This window comes from Candoia aspera, chromosome 4 (assembly GCF_035149785.1).
Source record: "Candoia aspera isolate rCanAsp1 chromosome 4, rCanAsp1.hap2, whole genome shotgun sequence".
Lineage (NCBI taxonomy): Eukaryota > Metazoa > Chordata > Lepidosauria > Squamata > Boidae > Candoia > Candoia aspera.
The window spans coordinates 76,311,147-76,338,042 of NC_086156.1; the positions used below are offsets into that span (position 1 = coordinate 76,311,147).

Genomic DNA, 26,896 nt, shown 5'->3' on the forward strand with positions numbered 1-26,896 from the left:
TGGAGGTCCTGCTGGAAATGAAGGTGGAAGTTATGGCCAGGAAAGCTTTTACATAGGTTCAGCTTGTGTTCCAGTTGCAGATGGTCACTCATGTCCTTGTCACTTCACATCTTCATTATAGTCCCCCTTCTCTGAAACAACTTAGCCCTAGAAACAGGGAAAATTCCATTGTCTGTTAGAATTTAAGAGTGCTATTAAAACCTGGTTCTTCCAGTGGGCTTGGGGTATGCAAGGATTGTTCTAAGACTGAGAGGAGGCACCAAGTTGGCAAAAGTTATAACTGTGATACATTTATACTATTGATTTTGTGGTGGTTTGATTATTATTATTATTATTAAACTGAATTACCAAAAGTGAGAATTTGTTAGCCCTTCAGTGTCTGTGGATTGAAGCACATAAAACCCCAATAATCTAAATAAATGTAGGTTGCCTGCACCCTTTCCCAATTATATGTGCTTTGTGATGCACATTTCTAATCCTGTTGTATACTTGCGTCTCTTTATCTCCTTCAGTTCTCTCTAGTGTGTTTAGAAACTAGGTTTCCTAGCTTTCCTAGCATGAATGGATTGAAATTCTAAGTAGCTGAATATTTTCAGTCTGAGGAGCTATTAACGGTGTACAAATGGGTTTCCTGAAACAGAAAGGGGCAGTTTTGTTGAAAAATACATATTTTCAGAATTCCTGAAGCAAAACATTGCACTGTACTTAACTAAGCAGATTGCTTATTTGATTTGCACACCAACTATGTTATGAAACATTTTTTCACATCTCTTAAAACTAACATCCTTGTTTTCCTCCACTCAAATGGCTGATTTTGTGGGGCTGTGTGCTTATAGAAAGTTTGGGGATTCTTTTCCTCTACCTAATCCTTCCCGTCACTCTTTGACTCTCCCCTCAGTTCACAGGAAAAGTCTGATCTCTTCAGAGAGGTACCTTTGTGTTACCACAGAAACTGTTTTCTTACACCAGATCCCAGATGGGACCATGTCTACAGTGAGAAACATTGTTGTTGCCAGAAAACCACTTGCAACCAGCCAATTGGCCTTCTACAAGGAAGCGAGTAAAGCCAGCTGTCTCTTGGCACCCACCCTACTTGAGGATACAAGGGCTGTTTTCATGGCATCTTCACTGCTTCAGCCTTGCCTTTTCTTAATCAAGCCCCTTCTGTCCAGGAAAGCTGTGCAGCTCGTGATGGCTTGTTTTCATGTGGTCAGTGTGGGGTGCAGTAGGATGAAATGGCAAGATCTTGAAGACAGAATATTGCCCAATTGCTGGCTTTGGAATTTCATCAGCAACCATGATGATTACACCATTAGAGCCTGAGATCTGCCCAACTTCTATTGGCCATATTCGGCTACACTGTGTACTGTACTCCACTCCAGTTGCTGAGCACTACCCTCTAAGGCCATTTTGATTTGTGTTGCCGGACTAACAGGACACTTGGCTTCCACGTGTCATTGTCCATATGTTGCTAGGCTGGGGCTTAATCAGGTTGTACTCAAACTCCGTATTAACATGAATTCACCACTCTTGTTAAACAGTGCTAGATCTCTTTCAAAGTAATGTTCAACACTCTTGTGTGAGTATGCTACAGGAAAGCACTACACTTTTCTTTTTAAAATAACATCTTTTTAAAAAAGAGGAGTGGAGAAGGAGCAACAGCAAGATGAATACTGACAGTAACACTGCCATGAAAATCATTCTCCATCATTGCTCCCATTCCATGCAGCAGTGCACGTGACTTTGAAGTACTAGACCCGCTTTTTATAGAGAGGAAACAGCAGCGAGATTGCCATAGTATCAACAGCAACATCATCATAAAGATTACTCTCTATGCTGTTCCTGTTCAGTGTACTGTAGTAGGAGCCATGGTGGACATAAATCTTCACAACCATCTGTCAAAAAACAGCTCCTGAATATGGGATAAAGCATGATAGAGTGGTTTACCATTGCCTTCTCCCATGCAGTATGAAATGATGCCTTTATCATTGTCACTAAAGTGATCACCGCTTCTAGCATCTTCCTATATGGCTGTTGCTCAATATAGGGGCCTGCTTGCATTAGCTAAGGTTTCTCAACCAGGGTTCCGTGGGACCCTAGGGTTCCGCGAGAGGTCCCCTGGGAGATCAGGATTTATTTTAAAAAGTATTTCAAATTCGGGCAACTTCACATTAAAGAGGTAAGTTTCATTCGCTCTTTTTAGGTTAAGAACACTGTTAATGCATACAGTATTTACAGCCTACACATGAAACAAATATAATTTTGCAACTTCTGGCCTATATTTGAGCCTGAATGTGCAGAGGTTCCCTGAGGCCTGAAAAATATTTCAAGGGTTCCTCCAGGGTCAAAAGGTTGAGAAAGGCTGCTTTAGCTGGACAGCTGGTATGACCTTCACACTTTGGCAATATGTCCTCTTGGCATAAACACCTGGAATCCTTCACTCATCCCTGTCAGAAACAACAACCCCCTTCCCCCATAACGAGGCAGCAGAGCAGGACTTGAGGGGGAATATTTGCTTAACCATGGTTTAATGAACCACAAATGGTACAGGTAAAGCAAAAATAAAACAAATCATAAATGGCTTTGTGAGATATGAAGCAGATTTGTGTGTTTATTTTCCAGTAACACCTTAGGCAGAAATGAAGGACAGGCCCTTTTGCTGGGGGTCCTCACATAAGGAGCCTCTTTCTTAAGAAAATCTAACAGACATAACCAAAAGGTTTTCTACAAATGGTAACTTACTGCCTCTATTCCACAGGAATAGGATACAGCTTTAAAACTTTCCTGCTGATATACTTTGATACACATTTAATAACTCTTTACTATTGTTTATACCAGAAAGAAATTGAATAAAGAAAATAAAATTTAGATAACTAAAACTGCAAGCAATTCAGTTCAGTTTTAAAACGTAATTGGAAACTGTCAACATCTAAAGAATGATTGACATGTGTTACAACATTAAACAGAACAAGACATGTAAGGTTAGGTTTTCAGTTTATATTAACTGAATTAATGCATGCAATTCAATGATTGCTAAAAAAAAAGTTCAGCATGATTATACTTGATTCTGAAAGAGCAAACTTCCCCAAAATGAGAGGACTGGTGAAAAATAACTGGACATGAAAATGTCAAATGCAGTCCTATATAATCAAATAAAAAAAAAACCAACTTGAGAGCAAGAGAGATTATTGGGATCTGAGCTGGCAGTGAATAATAAGGAACATAATTGGCGACTATCCCAATGAAAGTGTCTATAAAGCATTACCCTTTGGTAAAGGATGCAAATTCCCCACCTGGAATAATTAGAAACTGCACCCTGTGAAAACATCAAATACACACTTCTATCTGGATGATGAGAGCCAGTTTTGGGTTGTGGTTAAGGCATCAGGCTAGAAACCAGAAGACTGTGAGTTCTAGTCCCACCCTTAGGCACAAAGCCAGCTGGGTGACCTTGGGCCAGTCTCTCTCAGCCCTGGAAAGGAGCCAATGGCAAACCCCTTCTGAAAAACCTTGCCAAGAAAACTGCAGGGACTTGTCCAGGCAGTCTCCAAGAATCGGACACAACTGAACAGATTAAAAAAAATATATGGATGATGCCTGGCTTGGTAACAGTACTTTGAAGGATTTGGGATAGTTGCTAGCTGCTTGCAAACTTAATATGAGCCACCAGTGTGGTGTAACTGCAAAGTAAATTGCAAATCACAGGAACTACTGTAATCGCTCCACTCTATTGGGCATATTAGCACTGAGAGCCAGTTTGGTGCAGTGACTAAGATGCTGGCCTAAAAACTAGGAGACAGAGTTCTAGGCCTCCCTTAGGCTTGAAAGCCAGCTGGATGACTTTAGGCAATCACTCTCTCAGCTCAACCCACCTCACAGGGTTGTTGTTGTGGGGAAAATAGGAGGCAGGAGTATTAGGTATGTCTGCTGCCTTGAGTTATATACTGTATGAACTGAGACTGGACACGGACAAAAAGCATGGGCAGTTATAAAAAGGGGACAGGACACAAATGTACAAAGAACCAACAACCAGCCTTCTTGTGGGTGATTTACCGTCTGCTGACACAAAAGTGGAACGCTGGGATCTTAAACGTAATATACTCAAAAGATTCAAGTCTCGCGCCAGGTGTACCTCCACGCGCATGCCCACACACTTCAACCTTTCGGGGAAGAGTTCATGACTCCGCCTCTCCACAAGGAGCAGCCAATCGGCGCTCTTGCGTTTGTTTTTCCTTCTTCGGTTAGTATGGTTCTGCTTCGAGCAAACAGCGTCCTGTTACGGAGCAACAACCAATCGGTGCTCTTGCATTCGAGATAATTTGGTGTTTGGGGCTTTCTCTTTTTCTTTCCACCAATTTCTCCCGTCATTTACACCTCTTTAACCAAATAGCACTCCCTACTCAATTCCTCCGACATCGAGCGTGCTTTGCCTCGCGCTCTAAAACCCCTTTTTTCCTCTCCTTAGCCAATCAAATCGATTTGCTCTCAACCAATGGGCGTGGCTTCCTTCTTCCCATCCGCCTCAGCCAGTAGAAATGACCTTTTGTCTTCCATGCCCCACCCTCTCATCCCGGTTAGAATATTTGTCCTCCAGCTTTTTGTTTCTCTTTCGGAGTAATCGAAGCTAAGAGTAGGGGGTGTTCCGGCTCATGCTTGGTCACATTTAAACCATGTGACCGGAAGTGGTGTGCGACCCGAATGGGGTGACTTCCGCCTTTTTTTCACTTGATTCCTCTTGTCGGTGGGGAATTGAGGCAGCGACTGTCCAGGTAAATGCCCAGATAGTGGGTGCAGCGCCGAAGAATGGGGGCTTCATGAGGAAAGAGTGCCTTACGGAGTGGGGTTTTTTTATCATAAGGATTAATACTTTAACATCATTTAGTCTTTAATAATAAAAAGCAGTATTTTTATATTGTGTTGCCAGATAGATTGTTCAAAATAAATGATTCAATATTTATTAGTGTCGGAAGGTTTAAAACAACCCTATGAGAAACGTTAGTGTTTTCCTTGTATTGCAGATTTGGGGCTCAAGGTTTGGGCGGGCAGAATCTGCCGCAGTTTTTGCTAGGCTTAGTGAGTGATAGCGTAGAGCCTTTTTTAGCTTTATGTTATCTGTTGTTATGTTATGGAGGTAAGAGACTGAAACAACTGCCTTATAACACTTAAGGGATTGATATGTCTATTACGGTATAAATCAACATTTCCTAATCTATTGCCTTAACAGATATTTTGGACAGCAGCGTTGAAAACTGGGGTAACACATGTGAAGGGTAGTAGATTGGGGAAGACTGGAGTGACCTTTTAAAGATTTAATCTGTTTGATTTATATCCTGCCTTTCTTTCAGGAGCTGAAGGAAGTTTCCATAATGGTTACTTCTTCCATTTTTCCCCACAACAGTCCTATGAGGCAGGTTGTGCTGAGAGTGACTAGAACCCACTGCATGATATGCCTGCAGAGTCATACCATGTTCTATTGGTAGATAAATGTATGCGTTGTTAGGGCTGAGAGCCAGTTTGGTGTAGTGGTTAAGGCATCAGGCTATAAACCAGGAAACGGTGAGTTCTATTTCTGTTTTAGGTATAAAAGCAACTGAGTGACCCTGGGCCAGTCATTCTCTCAGCCCTAAGAAGCAGGCAATGAGAAACCACTTCTGAAATCATGCCATTAAAACTGCAGGGACTTGTCCAGGCAGTTGCCAGGAGTTAACACTGATTCAAAGGCACTTAAAAAAATAGGGCTAGGCAACTTTTGGGGGCTGGATAGAGATTTGAGAGCTTATGGGAACATTTGAGAGCTGCCGTAAAAGAATTTCCTATTCACAAAATGGCTGTGATGGTTGGTATAGCCAGTCCCAAAATCAAATTTACCAGCAGAAAACAAGTACCCAGTGTGTTTTCTGCCATCCCCTAAAGACACTGGTGCTAGCCTCCTATTTATTTCTCTAATTGTAACCGTCAAGCGGGACAGGGAAACTGGTGGGCAGCAGGAGATACTTTGATACTGTACCTGCAGACGCTACTTTACTTTCTTCTGGTAAAAGAGAAGGCATAATGGGTAGTGGAGTTTAATGACAAAATGTGGTATAGTGGTTAAGGGGCTGGACAAGGAGCAGGGAGACCCAGATTGTAGTCCTCCCTTAGGCATGGAAGCCAGCTGAGTAACTGAGCTTCTGTCAGCTGGGAAGTCGAAAAACATCTATCTGCCAAACTGTACTGGACCAGAGTGGTAGATTATGTTCTATAGCCTTTGATGAAGAGGCCTTCCTCCTGCAGTGGCTTGATTGAGGATGATGATGATGATGATGATAATACGTGTTGGTGTGTGGAGGCTAAAAATACAATTTGGCTAAAGTTATGTGGGTGTGAGATACAAATTGAAAGATTGTAACTTCATTTTTCATGAAGTTCAATTTCTCATGGACTATTACAGAAGTCTGGGGGTAGGTCTTCCTTTATCCTTCCTTCTCTGTTAACCCTGATCCAGAATTTTGCAGTGCCCATTGTTCTGGACTTCCCTCATTTATCCCATGTGAATTTCCAGTGTTGGGTTTTACACTGCCTTCCAATTAGGGCTAGAGCCCAATTTAAGCTTTTTGTGCTAGAGTTTAAGCCCCGCAATTAACCGTTCTTGAGTATTTGTTCCAGCTCCTGTCTTGGCATAGTCCTGTTTGTACAACACAATTGTGAGGACAGGTGCTTCTTTTCATTCCATCTTTGTGTGTTACTCCATCTTGGTCCCACACATCCTCTGGTTCATTCAAGAGACGTATGAAAGCTTATGTGTTCAATAATATAGACTGATTGGTGGAAGTGGTGTAAGCAAATATTGAAATGGTGGTTAGTAAAATTAGATGGTAGGGTAAATTCTTAGTAAATTCATAAGTGGGAGTGTCAGGTAATAGATACAGGGTTTGGTTTTGTTAAGTGTTATTTTTATGGTGATGGTAAATATATGATGATGTATATTGATTTATACTGTTTGTATGATTCACTTCTGTTTTAGCATGTTAATCTTATTTGTACTTGGGCTGTGCCCCAGTGAGGGATGAGTTATAAATACAGTTTTTATTTGTTGCTTTAGAGCCAAATTTAGATATTGCTTAAAACTCAGTTGTCACATCGGTTTTTCAAATAAAAATATTTTATTTAACCTTTAGAATACCCAAATACTTTGTGTTTATGTGTTGTAGCAGAAAGATATTCTATTTTCTGGCATCTTAAAGCTGAATTGTTGAGATCTTAGGTTTTGTGAATGAATAGTGGCTTATCTAACATCCAGCCAACTTGTGGCAAAGATAAAACTTCAATCTGAGATTTTCTGAATCATCATTTTATGTAATGTCATGTTATTAAAAAGTTGATTGTGCCCCTAAGTATAGGAAATACGTCTTTCTTATATGATTTTTTCTATATTAAAGGGAGGGCATCTTAGACTTCAGTACATGTCCTTTTGCAAATAACAAGAGATACTATATAGGAGGAAGAAAATTGACAGTAAAATGGGGGAAGGAAAGTTGCTGTTGTTTGTTTCTGGGGGGGTTTTAAACAACATGAGTATATTACAAAATACTGAACAGTATTTCCTGGCAACATGACTTATAAAATATGCAAAAGCTTTTGAGCCATTGAAAAAGAAAGAGCAGTTATAGGAACAAAAAAATATTACAGTGTCCATATGACTTCACAAACAGTAAGAGAAATCAATACTGTATTATAAGCCATGCTGGCCAGGGAATTCTGGGAGTTGAAGTCCACATATCTTAAAGTTGCCAAAATTGAGAAACACTGTTCTAGGGAGTTTAGAAGGGGAGAAGGAAAGTTGCTTGATTTAAGTTTCAACATATTCTAGCCATACCAACTTGCAAGATAATGCACATGTATGTGAAAATGCTGGTACTAGTGTAGTGGTTAAGAGTCTCAGGGTTTTTATCCCCTTTCAGTGATAACAGGTACAGTAATGAAGCTAGGAAGGACCAGGTCTGAGAGTGATTCTAGAATTTTCCTGCTTTTCTGGCTCCTTGCAACACTGCTTTAGGCAGATAAGGGTTTATTGATGGTAAATGAAATCTTATCTGAAAATTTTACAAGTTGCAGTTGGTCTTTGAACAGTGATCGAGAACAGATGGCTACTTTGCTCCTTGGCTTGTTTTGTTTCCAGACTCTCAGTGCTGGTTGTTACCTTGTAGGAGGAAATCTGTAGTGAGTCCTATTTAAATTTTGTTTGGATAAACTTCTACAGGATTGTGTAGTGCAAGCTGTAAATGATGTAGGTCCAAAATACTATTCTACTACTTATTAAGGTACCTGTTGTCACTTGTTGCTGGGAAAGGCCTTGCACATTCTACCAGTTTCTAAAGTTTGTATGGCAGGAAAACAAGTTAGATCCACTTTTGTTGTGCTCACTCTCTCTCACACTGCCCAAATATTTTTTTGCCTGTTCTTTTTATACTGGATTCATATTAAACTGTATTTTTTATAATTTGCTTAGCGTTTTTTTTAATCACTTTGGATCACAAGAGAGGTGATTGAGCACTGCAGCAAAGTAGAATTAAAAATATTTCCAGTCGGTAAATACTAGTCTTTTCTCTATTGATTGTAAAGTGAAAAAGGATCTTTGGGATAATAGGGGTTGTATCCAATTGTTGCCTTATAATTGCAAAATATATCCTTTGTCTTTGTGGTTTATGTCATTATTTTGCATGGTAATGTGAGCTCCAATAAGCAGAAAGTGGAGGCACTGCTTTCAGTAAAAGGAGGTCTTCTCCCTGGGGGGAATAGAACATTTTCATATTAGGAAGTAGAAATAATTGCATGTTTTGAAATATGCACAATACAGTTTTCTCTCATATCCTTTGGGTAACATTTGGACATTTAAGCACATTGCCAAATTAGATATCGTTTAAAACTCAGAGTTGCCACATCAGTTTTCAAATGCTATGTTGGGTTTTGCAAACTATAAATGACCTAGGTGCAAGATATTATGCTACTACTTAGCTCCTCTGATTAAGTTGGTTTGATCTGGTTGGTTATCTGTCCTTCCACCTTTTAGCTAAGCCTTGCTTCAGCCATTGCTTCAGGCTGCAAATTTAGGTTTTACTTACAAACTCAACAAATACATACTTGCCCAAATGTATGTGCTTACTATTTGTTGCAGCTACAGCGATTTCTTTTAGTCATCACCACCGTACTTACCCTGATTACTTGTGGACAGAGGGAGAATTCTTAGAGTTTGAACTGAACATCCTGCTATGAATTTTGACTAGTTCAGGATTCAACACACTTTTACCTTGTAATAGTGAACATGAATAGGTACTAATATTTCACGTAGGTAATGAAACAGTGCTATCCTTGTGGCGTCCTTGGTGCTCTCTGAGCTTGGTTGTTTGCTTGCAGACAATTCATTAGCCAACTAGGTAACATCATCAGTGCTAGTGACTGTGGGGTTTGCTCCCTGTTTGGGAGTCACTGGCCAAAAGTTATCCAGGCAGCTGTTGTGCCTAAGGAAGGGCTGTAACTCACTGTCTCCCGGTTCCTACGTAAGAGAGGGGGTGGGGGCAGAAGAGAAATTGCCCATTTCCCTCTACCTTTAACTGCTTCCTCAGGCTTGAACATTACAGTTGATTTATTCTCTAAGTAGGATGTCTATCTGAAAATTGGAATTCTGTATGAACTGCCGTCAATACTCTTTAAGACATCTTGGTCTTGAATATTTTATTTGAAACACTCCATTACCATGAATCATGATACCAAGGCAGTAGCTAAGCAGTTCAAGTGCACCACTAACAAAAAGCAGGAGTACAAAAATTCCACCTGGGTTCCAGACTTCACAAAGGAACAAGGACCAGAGCAGCATTTATTTTCCTTAAAGATGCCCTGGATTGCAACTACCTTCACTTTTTGCCATCTTGGCAATACTAGCTGGAATGAAGGGAACTCTAGACCAATATCTCTGGAAAGAATTCAGTGGGAAAGATTGGACTATGAAGGGAAAATCTATCAGCATTCCACAGTATAATTTGCAAGGTATGATTCGAGGTCTAGAAGTAATGTGGGGCTATCCACAATGACTTTTATCTCACAGGTATATTTTACTTTTTTACACTGGGTGAAGGAGTTCTAAGAAGATTGGTGTCCTCAGTATGAAAAAGTTCATGCTGCTAGTGTCCTGCTCTAAAATGGCACTTCAGCTAAGCACAAGCAAAATAAGGATCATGTAAGCCAATAAACAACCTAATAAAACATGTTGAGCAGTGATCAAAGTTGTGATGATTGCCTTACTCCAAATAAAACTCTCAGACTCAAAATCACAATTCAGGTTCTGGGTTTGTTTAGAAAAGAGTGCAAACAGGTAAAAAGCTGAGAATGAGAAAAGTGCGCCTAAACTCAAACTAAATATCACCGTTTCAAACATCAGCCCACCCCCTCCTTCGCATACAGTACCACCCCACATTCCCAGGTGCTCCTAACAAGCTCTGCTGATCAACGGGTAAAAAGACCTTGACATTTAAGAGATAGCCCAAACACATTCCTCCCTGGCACAGTCCAGCACGTCTTGAGTACAAGGCTCTCAGCAGCACCCTCCCAGCCAGCACACGTATCAGCACCATGGCAAGTAAACCGTTACGATGTATAAACACCGCAACGGTGAACATGACAAAAGTCTAGTCCTAATGAATACAAAGAAAAGTAGAGTTCAAAGTTCTAATCCATGAAGGCAGGCAGGCAATACAGGGCAGGTTATAGGTCTGCTGATCAAAAAGGTCAAAGAGTTCAAAGACATTGACTGTGTTCACACAATGAATAAAAGCACACTCAGTGGCTTGATGTGATGGTTCAATTCACATGTCATACTAAGAAATACATTCTATGTAGTTTTGGCTTAGCCACTGTGATTTGTAAACCAGTGTTTAGCATGCTTTCTAACTATTGGTATATTGTTTTCTGCTACAGAAATTAAGGTTACTATGGTAACAAATCACTCTGGCAGGGTGAGAAGGTCAAACTTAAGTATCCTCAATTTCGGGGTGAAAAGAATGACCAAATAAGGAAATTGCCTGGAGGGCAGCTTGCCTGGGCTTGTTAGTTTCAGTTTCCTTTCTGCCTGCCTTCCTGCCTGTCTTCTCTGAGTGCGTGTGAATGGGCAAGCTTGTAAAATATGTTTTTTTTTTGTGCTTTCTGTAAATAAATTTATTTTTATAGAAATACTTGGTGTGTGATTTTTCTGATCTCTCTCGGCCAAACGCTTTCCAGCGCTCTGCCAAGAGGTTATGGGCCCAGTAAACCCAGTAAGAAACCCAGGGAAACCCCAGAGAGAGCAGAGAGATCAGCTCCACACCTCATGCACAATTTAAAGGCAGGTAGCAAAGACCTGTGAAGATTTTTCTTTGGAGCCGCCTGGAGATTTTCCAGCCACTGCCGGTCTGCAGGACAAAGAAGCCAGCTGAGGTGACTTGCAAAAGAAGGAAGAAGCCGTGGCTACCTCCCAACCCTCAGCAATGCCTCTGGAGCGCCAGAGACAAACTATTTGAATTGGGCCCTGAAGATGGAAATGTATCTTCGCAGAGAGAATCTTTGGCTGCCAATTGGTGAGCAAACCCCCCAAAATCCCAGTGCTGAATGGCTGAGACAGGATGAGCGGGCTAGAGCCACCATTATCCTGGGAGTTGAAGTCAATCAGCTAGTGCACGTGAGAGGCATGCAGTCTGCCAAGCAACTTTGGGACGCTTTGAGAGACTTGTATGTAAAGGCAACAGCAGGGAGTAAAGTTACCCTGACCAAAAAGCTGTACAAAGCCTACCTTGCAGAAGGAGATAGCCTTCCTGAGCACCTGCATTATATTCAGCAGCTGTTCGTTGAGTTGCAGGAGAGGAATGGAATTCACACCTCTCACAAAATCCTATATCCTGCTGTCCTCACTGAATGAAACGTGGGACACGCTGATTTGTACCTTGGAGGCTATGCCTGAAGCAGACCTCACCCCATCGTTACACAGTGCTTACTTGCTGAATGGGAGAAGAGAAAGGAAAGATCCCCCCCCCATCTCTTCTGGAAAGCTGCAGCATCAGAAAAGAAGGGAAAAGAAGCTGAGGCTACAGCGCTAGCCAGCCAGTGATGCTTTAGTTGTGGTTCAGCTGGACTTTTGCAGAAAGACCGTACCTTGAGACCCAAGAGTAGAAAGACAGAGAAGAAGGACACAAGGGCATCACAGAAGAAGGCTCTTCAGACAACCCAAATTGCACAGGTTGCTGAGAAGGGTAATTCTGATGTATGGGTGTTAGATTCTGGGGCCAATTGTCATTTATGTAATTGTAAAAGCTCTTTTGTGTCACTGTCTGAAACAAACAGACAAAGTGTATCTTTGGCTGATGGGTCTGTGACCAAAATTATGGGACAAGGTGACTTGTATTTATCCTGCTTGGGAGAAACTGTGAAAGCTGTGTTGTATGTGCCAAATTTACAATCAAACCTTTTATCTGTGGCACAATTAGCTGCAACAGGGTATATCATAACATTTAAGAAAAATGGTTGTGAGATACGTAAAAATGGGAAAGTGTGTGCTACCGGTATGTTAAAATTCCTTGTACGTTGTGCAAAATGCAAGGAAGCCAGGCTGCAAGGCTGCAGTTGGCAACACGCCATATCATGACCAATGTGTACACCTGATGCATAGGAGATTTGGTCATGCTAATTTCAAGTATATAGCACAAATGCCACAGCTGTGTGCTGACCTAAAGCTTAAACCCTGTGACAAATACTTAGATTGTGTAGTTTGCAAAGAGTGCAAAACACTAAAAGCTCCTGTGAGTAAGCACAGTGACAGAGTTACAACTAGACCTTTGGAAATTGTACACTCTGACATTATTGGTCCTTTTGCTCCAAGTCTTGGACAAGCAAGGTATGCAATGACCATCATTGATGATTTCTCAAGATACACATTTATCTACGTCTTAAAACATAAAGATGAAGCATTTGAGGAATTTAAAAGTTTTGTGACATGGGCAAATGGAAAATTCCCAAGGCCTGTATCTGCACTCCAATGTGATAGAGGAGGAGAGTACCTTTCTCACAAATTCAGAAGGTTCCTAGCGGAAAAGGGGATAGAACAAATTCTTTCTAACCCTTACACCCCTCAGCAGAATGGTGTTGCTGAAAGAAAGGGCAGAACTTTGCAAAATGCGATAGAACGCATCTTAAAGATTCAACTTTATCTTTTAAGTATTGGGGAGAGGCAATGTCCACTGCCTGTTATGTGCAAAGCAGACTGTATAACTCTGTGATTCAGGACACTCCATTCCATTTGTTTTATGGTGTGAAACCAAAGGTAAGCCATCTTAGAGTGTTTGGTAGCACTGCTTGGGTTCATATACCAAAACAACAGAAGGAAAGGAGGCCCCACAACAAAGAAAGCCATCTTTGTTGGCTATGAACAAAGCCAGAGGAGCTACAGGTTCATAATGGGAGAGAAATTAATAATTAGCAAAAGCGCTTCTTTTGCTGAGCAAAACTGGGGGAGATTAAATTCTAGCTCTCCAGTTGATCTAACAACAACAAGAGAACAGCAAGGACTTGCTGATAGTGATCTTTTGCCTGATGAGGACATTAAGCCAGAAAAGCAAACTGAAGATCTGTCTGATGAGACAGATGCTTCTCAGGAAAGTGATAAGAGTCAAAATGTAAGCTCTATATTACCTTGCAGATCTCAGAGGAGCAATAAAAGTGTTCCTCCATCACGTTTTCAGGCTGAAACAGTAAAGGCTTTTCACATATTCACAAAACCTGAGTCCTTAGAACAAGTGAATGCTTTACCACCTGAGATTGCACACAATTGGCATTCTGCCATGCAACAAGAATTAGCATCCTTGAAAGAAAATAAAACATGGAAACTGGTAGATCTACCTCCCAATGAATGCTGTCTAGGTTGTAGGTGGGTTTTCAAACTGAAAAGGGATGCTGATGGCAAAATCCAAAAATATAAAGCAAGGTTGGTTGCAAAAGGGTTCACTCAAAGGAAAGATTTAGACTTTGACAAGACTTTTGCACCAGTTACTAAAGGTGAATCAATTAGATTACTGTTAAAAATTGCTGCACTCAAAGGAATATCAGTTCACTATGACATTCAAACTACATTTCTCAATGGTGATTTAGACCACAAATTATATATGCAGCAACCCCCTGGCTATGAAAAAGGGGAGAATCTAGTCTGTGAACTGCAGAAGTCAATCTATGGGTTAAAACAGGCTGCTAGATCCTGGAACCAAAAATTAGATGAAAAACTGCAGAATGTTGGTTTTGAAAAAGGAAAAGCAGATCCATGTGTATATGTGAAGAAAGACAAACAAAGCTGTATGTATCTGTGCATTTATGTTGATGATTTGCTGCTGTTCACATCAACAGAAAAACAAAGGCTTGATTTTGAAGCCTGCATGAAAAGCCATTTCACATTAAAAAGCCTTGGAACAGTAACAAATTACCTAGGCTTGGAAATGCACAGGGAGAAGGATGGTAGCTTTCTGTTCAGCCAACGGAGTAAAATTCAAAAGCTCCTAGAGGATTTTAACATGCAAGACTGTAAACCAGTCTCTACTCCTATGATAGCAGATTTTCAGAAAGATATAGAAGAAACTCAACTCAGGCAGAGAAATATAGATCTGCAATTGGAAGTTTACTGTACATTGCAAATCACTCTCATCCAGATATCTCAAATTCTGTGGCCATTTTAATTAGAGAAGCCTACATCTACTGGAAAAGCAGCATTGAAGAGGTTAATGAGGTATTTGCAAGGAACAAAGAATTATTGCCTGAAGCTAAATGCCTGTGGAACAGAGAAATTGCAGGCTTTTGCTGATTCTGACTGGGGAGCAGATGTCAGTGACAGGAAATCCACTTCTAGGATTTTAATTCAATTTGCTGGGTCAAGCTTGGGCTGGCATTCTAGAAAGCAAACACTTGTTCCTCTTTCCACTGCAGAAGCAGAATTTTATTCACTAGCACAAACCTGTAATGAGGTTATATGGTTTAAACTGTTGTTAAAGGACATAGGCATGGAAGTGAACCAGCCTATAACTGTTTATGAGGATAATCAAGCTTGCATTGCTATGACAAAATCTGAAGCCTGCAAGAATAGAACAGAACATATCGATATTAGATATCAATATATCAAAGATATGACAGCCAAAAGGGAAATGTTAAAATATTGTGAATCAAAAGATACGATGGCTGACCTTTTAACCAAACCTCTTGCTCTACCAAGACATACAGAGTTAACAAAGCAAATTGGTCTGCATCTCATTCTGTAGCATAAAAAGGGGAGTGTTGGTATATTGTTTTCTGCTACAGAAATTAAGGTTACTATGGTAACAAATCACTCTGGCAGGTTGAGAAGGTCAAACTTAAGTATCCTCAATTTGGGGGTGAAGAATGACCAAATAAGAAAATTGCCTGGAGGGCAGCTTGCCTGGGCTTGTTAGTTTCAGTTTCCTTTCTGCCTGCCTTCCTGCCTGTCTTCTCTGAGCATGTGTGAATGCACAAGCTTGTAAAATATGTTTTTTTGTGTGCTTTCTGTAAATAAATTCATTTTTATAGAAATACCTGGTGTGTGATTTTTCTGATCTCTCTGGGCCAAACGCTTTCCAGCACTCTGCCAAGACTAACACACCCACTGTTTTCAGTACTTGCTTGGTCTAAAAGGAAAAGCTTAATGCTACAGGTCTCAAGCCTCCATCTAAGACTTGCAAACACTAGCCAGCTGGATGCAGGGCTATTAAAGAGTAACAGCAACATCTAAGAGACCATTATTCCTACAAAATATTCCCAGTAATCTGGTAATTCTGCACCTTTCAGTCTTCTGAAATTAAACTCAGTGGTGGCACTGCTCCCTTGGGTTTGGGGTTTCATAGGACATCCGAACTGGAACCTAAAAAAGCAGGTCCCGGGCCTAAATGAGTCTGTTTTTCCCCAGTCTTTGCACCAGCCTTTGATCTATGGGTTCAGGGCCTTCCAAAGCTTCTCTCAACTCTTCTTCTGTGGGACGTAACAAAGTTAAAGGCAGTATGCCTTTAATTTTTAGTTACAAGGTTATTCTGCAGCATTTGCCTAGATTTCAACAGTTCCTGTCGCTTAAGATCTTTTAACAGCTCTCTAGCCTTTGAGATATCAGAAGGAAAAGTGATGTGCAGAACATGAAGCAAAATGTACTCAATCTATACAATTTAAGATTGGTTTATTGATGGTTGGAACAGATGATAAAAGGTTGGACAACAGCGGAGGTAGCAAGGAAGGCTTTTGACATATTGCTAATTACTTAACTGTTGCTTGGGATTAGAACTGAGGGTATCTAGGGTAAATTATTAGGAATTTAAACAGACAATAGAATAATCAAGGGAGTAAGAATCCAACTGAGGAATAATGCATGTGTGAGAAAAATCGCTTCCTGATCACTAAAAAAATCCGAAATAGCCTCCTCCTGCTTTCGAAATGTGTTTTAAGTACACAGTTTCAGGAGGGGATTCCCCCATCTCATATAAAGACATGGGAAAATAGAGAAGCAGAGCAACTGCTGTGTTAGCGTGCTAAAAAAATGCACACCACTGTTTAGACCTGAAGTGCAGACCAGAAGCTGGAAGATGAGGTTATTAACCTTAATTAGTGTATTGGCATAAAGTCACGGGGCTGTTGTTGTGCAGAAGACAGAAGCATTAAATGTGTATGCTGCTGTGAGTTGATCAAAAATAAGCGTGAGATAAAAGTCAAATCAATACTTTGTCAGGTGAAGTTGATGCATAATAGAATAAAGAAATAAAAAGGAAATTTCCAACACAGTAAGCAGAATTCTCCCAAGTTACCATGATGAATAATCCTTCTAAGACTTCACTTGTTTGAACTCATTTATTTTGGTATATATTTATTGCATTTATATGCTGCTAAATCATTTGCGGACTCATGGCAGTTTAGAATAGCATTTAACAATAAAACATTCACAATATTCAATCCAGCATCTGAAATGTCCATGGTAAAGGTATGGAATAAAGCTAAAAATAACTGAAACAAGCTTAACCAATTAACAGTAACAATACAAGAAGTAATAAAGCAATGACAATACTCATAACCGTAATAGTGAAGATGGTGACTAGAAACTAACACCAAACTCTCTGTGGAAGAGCTCCATCATGAGTAGCTTTTGGAATGTTAAAATGGATGGGGCAAGCCTTAATTTTGGGGGGATATTGTTCCACAGGGCCAGGGTTGCAACGGGAAATAATGCCTCCCAGCTTCCATTCTCTTCCCAGAAGTATAATCAAGAGCTGCTCCCAGGACGAATGTACTGGCCAGGCCAATTCAGGTAGGAGGAGGCAGTCCTGCAGGTACCAAACCATATGCAGCTTTATAGGTCAAAACCAGCACTGTGAATTGCACGTAGAAACACATTGGCAACCCACATAGGGCCTGAAGTTCAGGCATGATGTTTTGGCAGGTAACATCCCACCAGTAACTGGGGCACTGCATTTTGTACCAATAGCCATTTCTGAGTAGTCTTCAAAGGCAATCCCACGCATAGCACATTGCAATGATCTAGTTGCAAAGCGATGAAGATGTTAAGTCCCCATTGCAAGATTTTCATGATTCAGGTAGGGCTGCAACTGGCGCACCAGCTGAAGCTGGCCACAGGCCCTCCCCACCATGGCCTCCACCTGCCCATCCAACAGCAGCCGTGAATCTAGGAGGACTCCCTACAATATTTGGGGGACATTTCCCGAGTCAGATGACTTGGATTACTTATCAAATGATCAGAGTAAGGTTGACTGTTGATGCATAAAAAGTATATTGTTTAAAAGAGGGTTGTTACAAGAAAATAATTATTTTTTCCTAATGAATCTGGACCATTTCTGTGCCCCCTGTGAAGCAAGAGCTGCTAAAAATGCTTAATGTGGCAAAATTGGCTCTACAATCTGATGAAACAGGCAACTTTTCTGACTTTATTCATTAAAATGGCAACTTTTTTATTTTGTAACTGAATCGATATTATATAGACATTTGGGGCTCTTTGTATTTTTTTATTTATTTATAATAAAATGGTTTTTTCCTCTGACTGGTAGCATATGTTCACTTCCCTCCAACTTTGGTGACCAGTTGCATAGTATTGTTTTCCTTCTCTTCATAAATCCCCAGGTTTTGTTCTGAGAAATCTCCATTCTTGTTCCTTTTAACCAGAAATACAGTAATGCACTGAAGAGGGATTGATTATGATTCATGATTATTTTTTTTGAGATGGATATTATGATAAATATGTAAGTGGCCTCCAAGTTGTGCAATGATATCAACAGAAGTACAGTCATATATTATAAGGGAATTGTAAAATGGCTGAACTTTAGGCCTCTTGTCTCCAATAAGAAATGAAACTGCCAATTTTTACTGAATTATTTAAAGTGACACCCCCCCACCCGCCCCCAAGTCCAGTGAAGCTTAGTGCTTTGAAGGTCATTTTAGCAGGGACTGTTTGCATGTTGCCTGGGAACCAAGTGTGATGCCTACATACATAGCAACCTTTATGGAAAGGGCACACACATGTGTAAATTGTAGCTTTTCCTTGCAAAATGCACAGATGGAAGGTCTAATTGCCTCTTGGTTGTGGCTGGCATAAGTTGTATAATGAAAGCTGCCACTTGGGGAGATGTAACATGTGACTCATAATTTGGACAGTTTACTTTTTTGCAGATCTGGAACTCCCCTCCTCCCAAAAATCCACACACACACCCAGAGATGGCAGGAACAGAGCTCTTCTGCTGTTAGATGTTTTGAAACTGCAATTTTGATTTCATAACTTGATCTGGCTGGGTTGGTTGGGTAAGTGGCTGGTCTTATCCCAAGCAACTGTAAATGAGGTATGGGGAGAGTTGAGCTGTCCCCCTCCTCCCATGTAATTTGCTGCTAGAGTCTAGTTATTGCAGAATACTTCTTCCAGCCCTGCTGTCTTTGGGTAGAAAGTTGGATTAGATGACCTTTGATTGTTTCCAAATCTGCAAACCACCATCTGATACAACAGTTGTAGTTATTAGGGAGGGGGACACAATTTTCTCATCCCCCATATGGATCAACTGACAGAAGCTGGAATGGGGTGGCCCAGCATTTTCATACTTGCCTTCATTCTACCATCGAACCTACCAAATGATATATTTGAGAAGTGCATGTGACTTTTACAGTTTCTTACCAGTTGTTCATTTTTCCCAAAACATCACATGTTCAAGATCCTTCAGGGGACTTCCTGCATTACTGTTGCCTGTTTTATCCTTCTTAAAGGAGAATAGAAGTAGGATAGAGGCTAGGTCCCAACCTGATGGAGTGAAAATCAGAGCAAATATTGAAAGTGAATTGTTTGTACTCAGATTTTTTTCAGGTCATTCTGCTCAAGTGTTTTTCTTTTCTCCGCATCCCCCTCCTCTCTGTGTTAGGATCCTGAATTTCTTTGCACATGTACATTGTGTGAACAGGCACTAGTGATGGAGTTCCCCTTGCCATGAGCTCGCTGTACAACCATGGCAAATCAACCTGAGTTAATATGTTATTGAAGAATATGCTTGGGTATCTATCTAATCTGCTGCCTTGAGTTCCTTGGCAGAAAGAATAGCTTTAACATCCAGAAGGCCTCATCTGTGTGTTCTCTCTTTCCCCCTTTTCCTCAAAACAGATGATCCATTGACAAGATCACGGATGACACGTCTGTACGTGAGTGTCAGCAACTTCACTGTTCTTTCCGAGGATGAGCAAGTTGTATGGCTTGCAGAACACTGATTTGGAGCAGAGTCTTCCCGCCATTGCTTCCTCACTTTCACACACCCAGGTGTTTTCTCCACATTACTACTTTTCTCCTGAGAGAAGGAGGACTATTTCTGATGTGCGGCGAACCTTCTGCCTCTTTGTGACCTTCGACCTTCTCTTCATCTCACTCCTCTGGATAATTGAACTGAATGTGAGTTGAGCTGGTTTTGCAAGTCAGATTTTCTCCCCCTCCCCCATTCCTCCCTTTTTGCTCAAACAAACAGGGAAATAAAAGTTTCCCCAGAGTCACTATTCTACATAGCTATTTCAGTTGGTGGAACACAATGCATAAGCTGGAAATGCTTTTCCCTGTACTTGTTAAAGGGTTGCCCAAGCTAACAGCAGCGCACCAGACTCTTTCAGAAGAAGCTTCGCTTCTGTTTGGCTAGTCCATTCTCCGTGATGTGCTGCTATTCTGCTGATATCAGCCTGTCTCTGTCTGAGTAGTTATGCTCAGTTAGAGAGACCACCTTAAGAACAGAGCTACTTAGCAATTCAAGGTAGTTCTTCACCCAAGTACTGGGGCTTGTGTGGATGCTTGTCAGTTGCCAATTTTTGTTTGCGTGTTGTTTCATCTTAGCGAAGAAGGTTTTTAAAAAGGGCCTTCTGTTTCATTGGAGTTTTGGTCTGATTGCCTGGTCATTTCAGGTTTAAACACAAACCAAAAGAGAGGCTGCAAGTTTTTAAATTCAGTTAACTAGTAAACCAGCCTGGGACAGAAACAGTGATGACTAACCTCTTGGAACTGTTTTAATTGTTGGGCAAAGAAGGAAGGCAACTTCATGTCTCCACTTATAAACAAACCTACACATATCAATGCCATTGTGTGCTGCAGGCTGGTGAGCTAATGACTCAGGCGAATTATTCAGCCTACACATTGTGCTATAGGAATAGAAGCCAGTTTGACTTAAAAAAAAAACATTCTTTCCTGGTTGCAAACATGATGTTCCAATTGGTTCCTCAATGCATTAGAAAAAACTACTCCCATACTATAGTCCTGCTCACCAGCAGCAGTTAGTACTATAGAACATACAACTTTTATCAATTCTTCCAACCTGGGACCTTCTACATCTGTTGGCTGTTTGTCCAGGGGAAATGGAAGTTGTAGTCCATCGTGTCTAAAGGGTGGCTAATTGTCAAAGACATACTACAAGCTGTGAATAGAAATGTCATCAACAATCACTTCAAGATACATAATATGCAGTAACTGTGGAGCATTCCAACAATATTAATAGTAAATAAAACAGTTCACAATATGGCATGTCAGCAAGAACAGAATGGTTCTAAATGGAAGGAACCATGTGATGGAAATGGAATGCCTTTGTTACTTCACTCTACCCTGATTCACATGCAACATACCAGTATATTCCACAGTAGGAACCATTGTGAGAAACTAGCCCAAGTACAGTAACTTACAAACTTCTTGAATGCCACTATAGTGCAGATTTGGAAACCGCGACCTCTTTGACAGGCGAATGAGCAGAGATTCATCACATGGCCACCCATTCACTCTGTTTCCTAGCTTTCAAAGCATTAGAAAAAGGGGCTTTTTTGAAAGGAAGGGAAACAATGAGAAGTCTAAATATTATATTCACAGGAAGTGGCACGTGATTTCCCTGGTAAAATTATAGGCTCAGATGAGCCAATCAGTTTCGCCACAGAGGAATGTACAATTAAAGGAAAACTTGTCCTGCTAGAAGCAAGATTCTGTATAGGCGGCTGTTCAACAACATAAAAACGAATGGAGGGAGTGGAACCTCACATTCATAAGAACAAGTGGAGAGAGGAGAATCTCCATAATACTTTCATCCCCTTTAGATAATAGTACCAAGGCATTCAGCAATCTGGCATCTTGCAGATGTTCTGGGCTACAGTTTCTATAAACACCAACCACTATGGCCAATGACCTGCATTCGCAGGAGTATCCAAATCATTCTGCAGGGCTCCATATTGTCTACCTCTCAGGGATTCTTGTAGAGCAGTGTTTCTCAACCTCAGCAACTTTCAGATTTGTGAACTTCAACTCCTAGAATTCCCTAGCTGTCAGGCTGGGGAAAAACCCTGTTATAGAGGAAAGCATTTAGAGGTGGAATAGCACCTAGTTCAGGACAGGTTTGGCTTTTTGGATATCTTTTCCTCTGATATGTATTAAGAGTAAGATACTTGTTATTTGCTGGTGCCTATTAAAAGTTATAATTCATAGCATAGCTTGTTATTGCTGTTAGCTTATATTGGTCTGAATAATTTTACTGAAACTGCACCTTTATTTATTTATTTAAATATGTATCACCACCCATCTCCCCCAACGGGGGACTCTTACATTCATGCTACATGTCTAGTGCTTGGTTTATCACTCTTAACATTCATGTTGCATGTTTGTTTTTAACTCTTATGACTTGTTGCTTGATACTGTGTTTGAAAGGTGCAGACCAAGAAGCTAGCATTAAAGATGAAAGGAGTCTAACTGCCACTGTTAGGCAGATTTCAGGCAAAAATATGATGGTAGAGAACTACTCTTCCCCAACCTGGAAAATGCCAGGCCAACTGAGAATAATGAGCATTGAAGTCCGGCATACTTGGATGGTAGCTGATTAGAGAAGGTGTAAGACGGTTCTGCTCAGCAAGAACTCTGGTGGTTCTTCTAGCAACCCACTGAATCTCTTAAGTGTTGCTGAAAGTAGTCTGACTGAATGGAGCAACACCGACTGTCCAGGACCCGATCCCTCTGCCAAGAGTGCCATCTTCCAGTCTCAAGTATGGATTAGATCTAATTAGGCCATGAATGTAGGATAGTAATTCTGTCAATGTATTACCCAGTCACCCTGTTGCTTAACAGGTAGGGGAGGAAACTTGGCAGTACTGCTGGAGCCTACTTATATATGGCTCAAGATTTAATTACTGCCACAACAATTCATCTTGGACTAGAACTTGTGCAATTTGAATGTGAAATTTAAATTAGTTCTAGTGATGGGGGCCCAATAAATTAGTCTTCCTATGTGGGCTAGTTGATTCAGGTTCCTCCCTAATGCCTCTCACATATATTTCAGTGGATCAGACTAGTGATTATAGCTACAACCTGGTTGATCTATGAAATCCCCAAATAGGCTGATCTAAGGATGCAATCACTCCAAATTAAACTTGCTGCCCTTCCTTGTGGAGCTAACCCATCTTCGGTTTTCTCAGCAATTCACAACTAAATGATGTATAACAGAAAATATGAGCCAAATCAGACTGGACTAGAGCTAATCCCAGTGCTATATGTTATTCTGCAGTTGAGATATATATATAATTTTTACTAAAACTTTGAAAGAAGATAAAAACTAACACAAACTAATATAAAGTAAGAAAGAAGGAAAAAGAAAGAAATCAAAGAAAAGGCAGAAAGTGCAAGAAAAGGAAAAAGTTAAGAAAAATAGAAAAGAAAGAGAAAAAAGGTATAAGAAAGTGGCTTCCAATATCCTTCACAGCAGTTATAAGTACAATATATTATAACCTCTCTAACAATACATGTTACTCTTCTTTCTGTAATCTATCCTGTCTAATCATCAAAACCGTAAATCACAAGTTCTTTTTTTCCCCATTTTTACACAAAAAGTCTGTAAGAGGCTTCCAGTCACCAGTAAATGTAGATAGTGTCTTTTCTCTAATCAAAAAAGTCAACTTATCCATTTCAGCAAAATCCGTCAACTTCACCAACCATTCCTCCATAGCGGGTAGTGTCGAATCTTTCCGTCTCTGTGCATACTATACAGTAATCTCTCTGCAGTAATCGTGTATTGAAACAATCTGGCTTTTTTCTATGTAGTTGAGATACCCAGTATTGCCTAGAAAGAACTTCCTAGGATGTGGAAAATACTTTGTTCTGTACCATTTCAAGCACAAAACTTCAGAAAATGTCCCACCTCAAGTGCTGTTCTTGAGCATGAAATGCTTTTTCAGAAATTTTGGAAACATTTCAAGCTCATTAACAATGCTTCAAGTACTCTGTTTTGAGCTTGAAACAGAGGATTTTGTACTTAAAACAGTTTCGCACTCAAGATACAAATTGTGCATGATCCTAAAGCTTTCCTATTCCAGTATCTCCAGAAGTGTGGTGTCATGCGCTGCCTACCTCTGAATAACATTCAGACGCTGGTTTGCAAAGCAGGTTCTGGTTTATTTCAGGTTAGGTACAACGTTAGTAGAAAAAAGCTGAGAGTGACAGGAGCGCGCCGGTGCGGGGTTTAAATACCCCGCGCCGGTCAGCGCCCCCTCGCTCACAGTCACGTCACCCCCCTTTGTCCCATGCGTTGCCCTGCCATTGGTTGAGGGTTTCCAGGATCGCCCATCCTCAGGTTTCCATTCTTCTGCTGATTGCTTTCAGCTGGGCGATCCCCGTTGTATTGTCGCTGATGGCTTGGGTGGCTCCGTGATTCGTTTAGCTATTGTTTGTTAGCCGTTAGTCGTTGTGGGTTGATGGCTACTTAACTTGTGCCCCTTCACTTATTTCCTTGTCATTGTCATGAGTGCCCTTGCGCTGATGACTTTAGCTCAACGGCACTCATGACATACTGCCCCCTTTTCGAATAGTGTTCTCCCCCGGTTTTCTTGGTTTTCCCCGTGGAGCTGTCAAAACGCCACATTTTTTTTTTTTTTTTTTTTTTTCTTTTTCAAAGTTCCCGCCGGAGTAGTTGTCGCCCCTCCCTTTGCTCCTCCCTCTACCACGTGCCTTCCCAGGGTGTGTCCATGGTGCGCATGCTCGGGTTCTGACCTGGCGTGCGCATGCTCCAACCACACCCTGTTTGTTTGGCTCAGTTCGGCGAGGCGAGAGGCGTGGCTGGTCGGGTGCTGCTCAGCTCTAGGTAGGGCCCTTCTTTTCTTATTTTGAGTGCGTCGCCTTTGTTGTGTCTCCTGGGCGTTGCCCCCAGGTTGCCCTGTTGACTTGCTTGCCACTCCCCCGCGGCCGGGGGGCGGGGGGAGGGTGCTGGCGATCGTTTGTCACCACCCCGTGGGCCCGGGGCGGGGGGAGTGAGTCCCGGGGGGGGGAAGGTCCACCCAAGTCGCGGGCTTGGGGGGGGCCCTTTCCCTTGGGGCACGGGAGGCGGGGGGGGGCCTGCGGGGGGGGGGTTGGTTTTGCTGACCTTGGTTGCGGTTTGTCGGGGTATGCCCGGTGAAATGCTCTGGTCAGGTCAGGCGCGTTAACGTTGTGCGCCGCCACCCATTCCGGGTGGGGGAAGTGTTTCCACCTGACCAGATAGTGTAGAGTTCCTCGTTGCTTGCGGGAGTCGAGGATGTCCCTGACCTCGAAGTGGTGTTGCCCGTCGATCATTAGCGGTGCGGGCTGTGGCGTGCTTGGGTGCCATCGGGAGGTGGTTGCCGGTTTTAGGAGGCTGGTATGGAACACCGGGTGGAGTCTCCGGAGGTTGTGTGGCAGGTCCAGGCGTATTGCTACCGGGTTCACTATTTGCGTGACTCGGAACGGCCCGATGTACTTAGGCCCCAGTTTTTTCGAGGGTTGGGTTGACTTTAGGAACTTGGTGGAGAGATAGGCCATATCTCCCGCCTGGAACGGCGGTTGTTGGCGCCGGTGCTTGTCGGCCTGCTCTTTGTAAGCAGCCTGTGCCTCCTTTAGCGCCGCCGTGATTACTGGCCATGCTTCCGCGATCTTCCGTCCCCAGTCGCTGGCGTCCACCTGGGGTTCCGGGGGTTGAGGTAGCTCCGGTATGGGGACAAAGTCGCGCCCCGAGACCACTTCGAACGGGGTTTTCCCCGTGCTCGTGTGGACGGCGTTGTTGTATGCGACTTCGGCGAACGGGAGCAGTTCAGCCCAGTCGTCTTGGTGGTAGTTCGTATATGATCGTATAAATTGCTCTAAGGTGGCATTAAGAACCTCAGTGGCTCCGTCCGTCTGCGGATGCCAAGCCGTAGATAGGGCCTGTTGGGTCCCCGTCAGCTTCAGGAAGGCCCGCCAGAATTTGGAGGTGAACTGTGTGCCCCTGTCGGTCACCACACGTGCGGGACATCCGTGTAGCCTGTACACGTGGATGAGGAAGAGTTTGGCTAGTTGTTGTGAGGATGGGACCGACGTGCAGGGGATGAAGTGGGCCTGCTTTGAGAAGTAGTCCTTCACCACCCAAATGGCCGTTTTCTTCTGGCTGGGTGGGAGGTCCACTATAAAATCCATAGAGATTTCCTCCCATGGGCGGGAGGGTTCTGCCACCCGTTGCAATAGCCCCGCGGGTTTGCCTGGTGCCCGTTTGGCCCTAGCGCACGTTGGGCAGGACGCCACGTAGGTTTTTACGTCTCGCCTGAGCGCGGGCCACCAGAATTGGCGCCGTGTTAGGTGTAGGGTCTTGAGGAACCCAAAGTGTCCCGCTTGCTTGGCGTCGTGTGACCTATGCAAGATCGCCTGGCGTTGCGAGTCCGGGACGTAGATTCTGCCTTCCCCCCATGCCAGGTCTTGCGCCATCGTTACCTTGTCGGGGTTTGCCAGGAACCAGGGGTCGGTTTTGAGGGCGGCGGCGAGGTCCGTGCGCATTCCCCCTGGTAGTTGCGGTTGGCTTCTTTCCGTCGCCGGTTGCCCCGCCGTCGGCTGCGCCGTAGCGTCGAGCTGCCTCCGTGCGCCGCTTCGGGTGGTCACGGCCATTCCCAGTTGCGAGGCGGATAGGACCGTCCCAATGGTGTCTGGGGCGGGCTCTTCGTCTTGGGGCAGCCGGGAGAGGGCGTCGGCCAGGAAGTTCTTCTTGCCCGGCATGAACTTCAGCTGGAAATCAAAGCGGCTGAAGAATTGGGCCCATCGGACCTGTTTTGGGCTAAGGCGTCTAGGCGTTCGTAGGGCCTCGAGGTTCCGGTGGTCCGTCCAGACCTCGAATGGTTGGGTGGCTCCCTCGAGTAGGTGACGCCATGTCTCTAGTGCCGATTTCACCGCGAAGGCTTCTTTCTCCCAGACGTGCCATCGCCTCTCTGTCTCGGAGAACTTCCTTGACAGGTAGGCGCATGGTTTCAGGAGCCCCGTGGAGTCTTTTTGTAGCAGGATGGCTCCCAGGGAGAAGTCTGAGGCGTCGGCTTGGACCACGAACGGCCGTTCTGGGTCCGGGTGTGCGAG

At 42.6% G+C, this 26,896-nt stretch overlaps 1 protein-coding gene across 1 annotated transcript in view; it reads left to right on the forward strand.

Annotated features, from left to right (window-relative positions):
• The first annotated feature begins 4,610 nt into the window (after positions 1 to 4,610).
• The window catches only part of STARD3 (StAR related lipid transfer domain containing 3), a 44,531-nt gene continuing 22,245 nt past the window's right edge, over positions 4,611 to 26,896 (forward strand). Inside the window, exons 1-2 of the mRNA XM_063300642.1 lie at positions 4,611 to 4,769; positions 19,682 to 19,963. Of these exons, the coding sequence (XP_063156712.1) occupies positions 19,754 to 19,963 (210 nt within the window). The 5' untranslated portion in view covers positions 4,611 to 4,769; positions 19,682 to 19,753. The remainder of the gene's footprint in view (positions 4,770 to 19,681; positions 19,964 to 26,896) is intronic.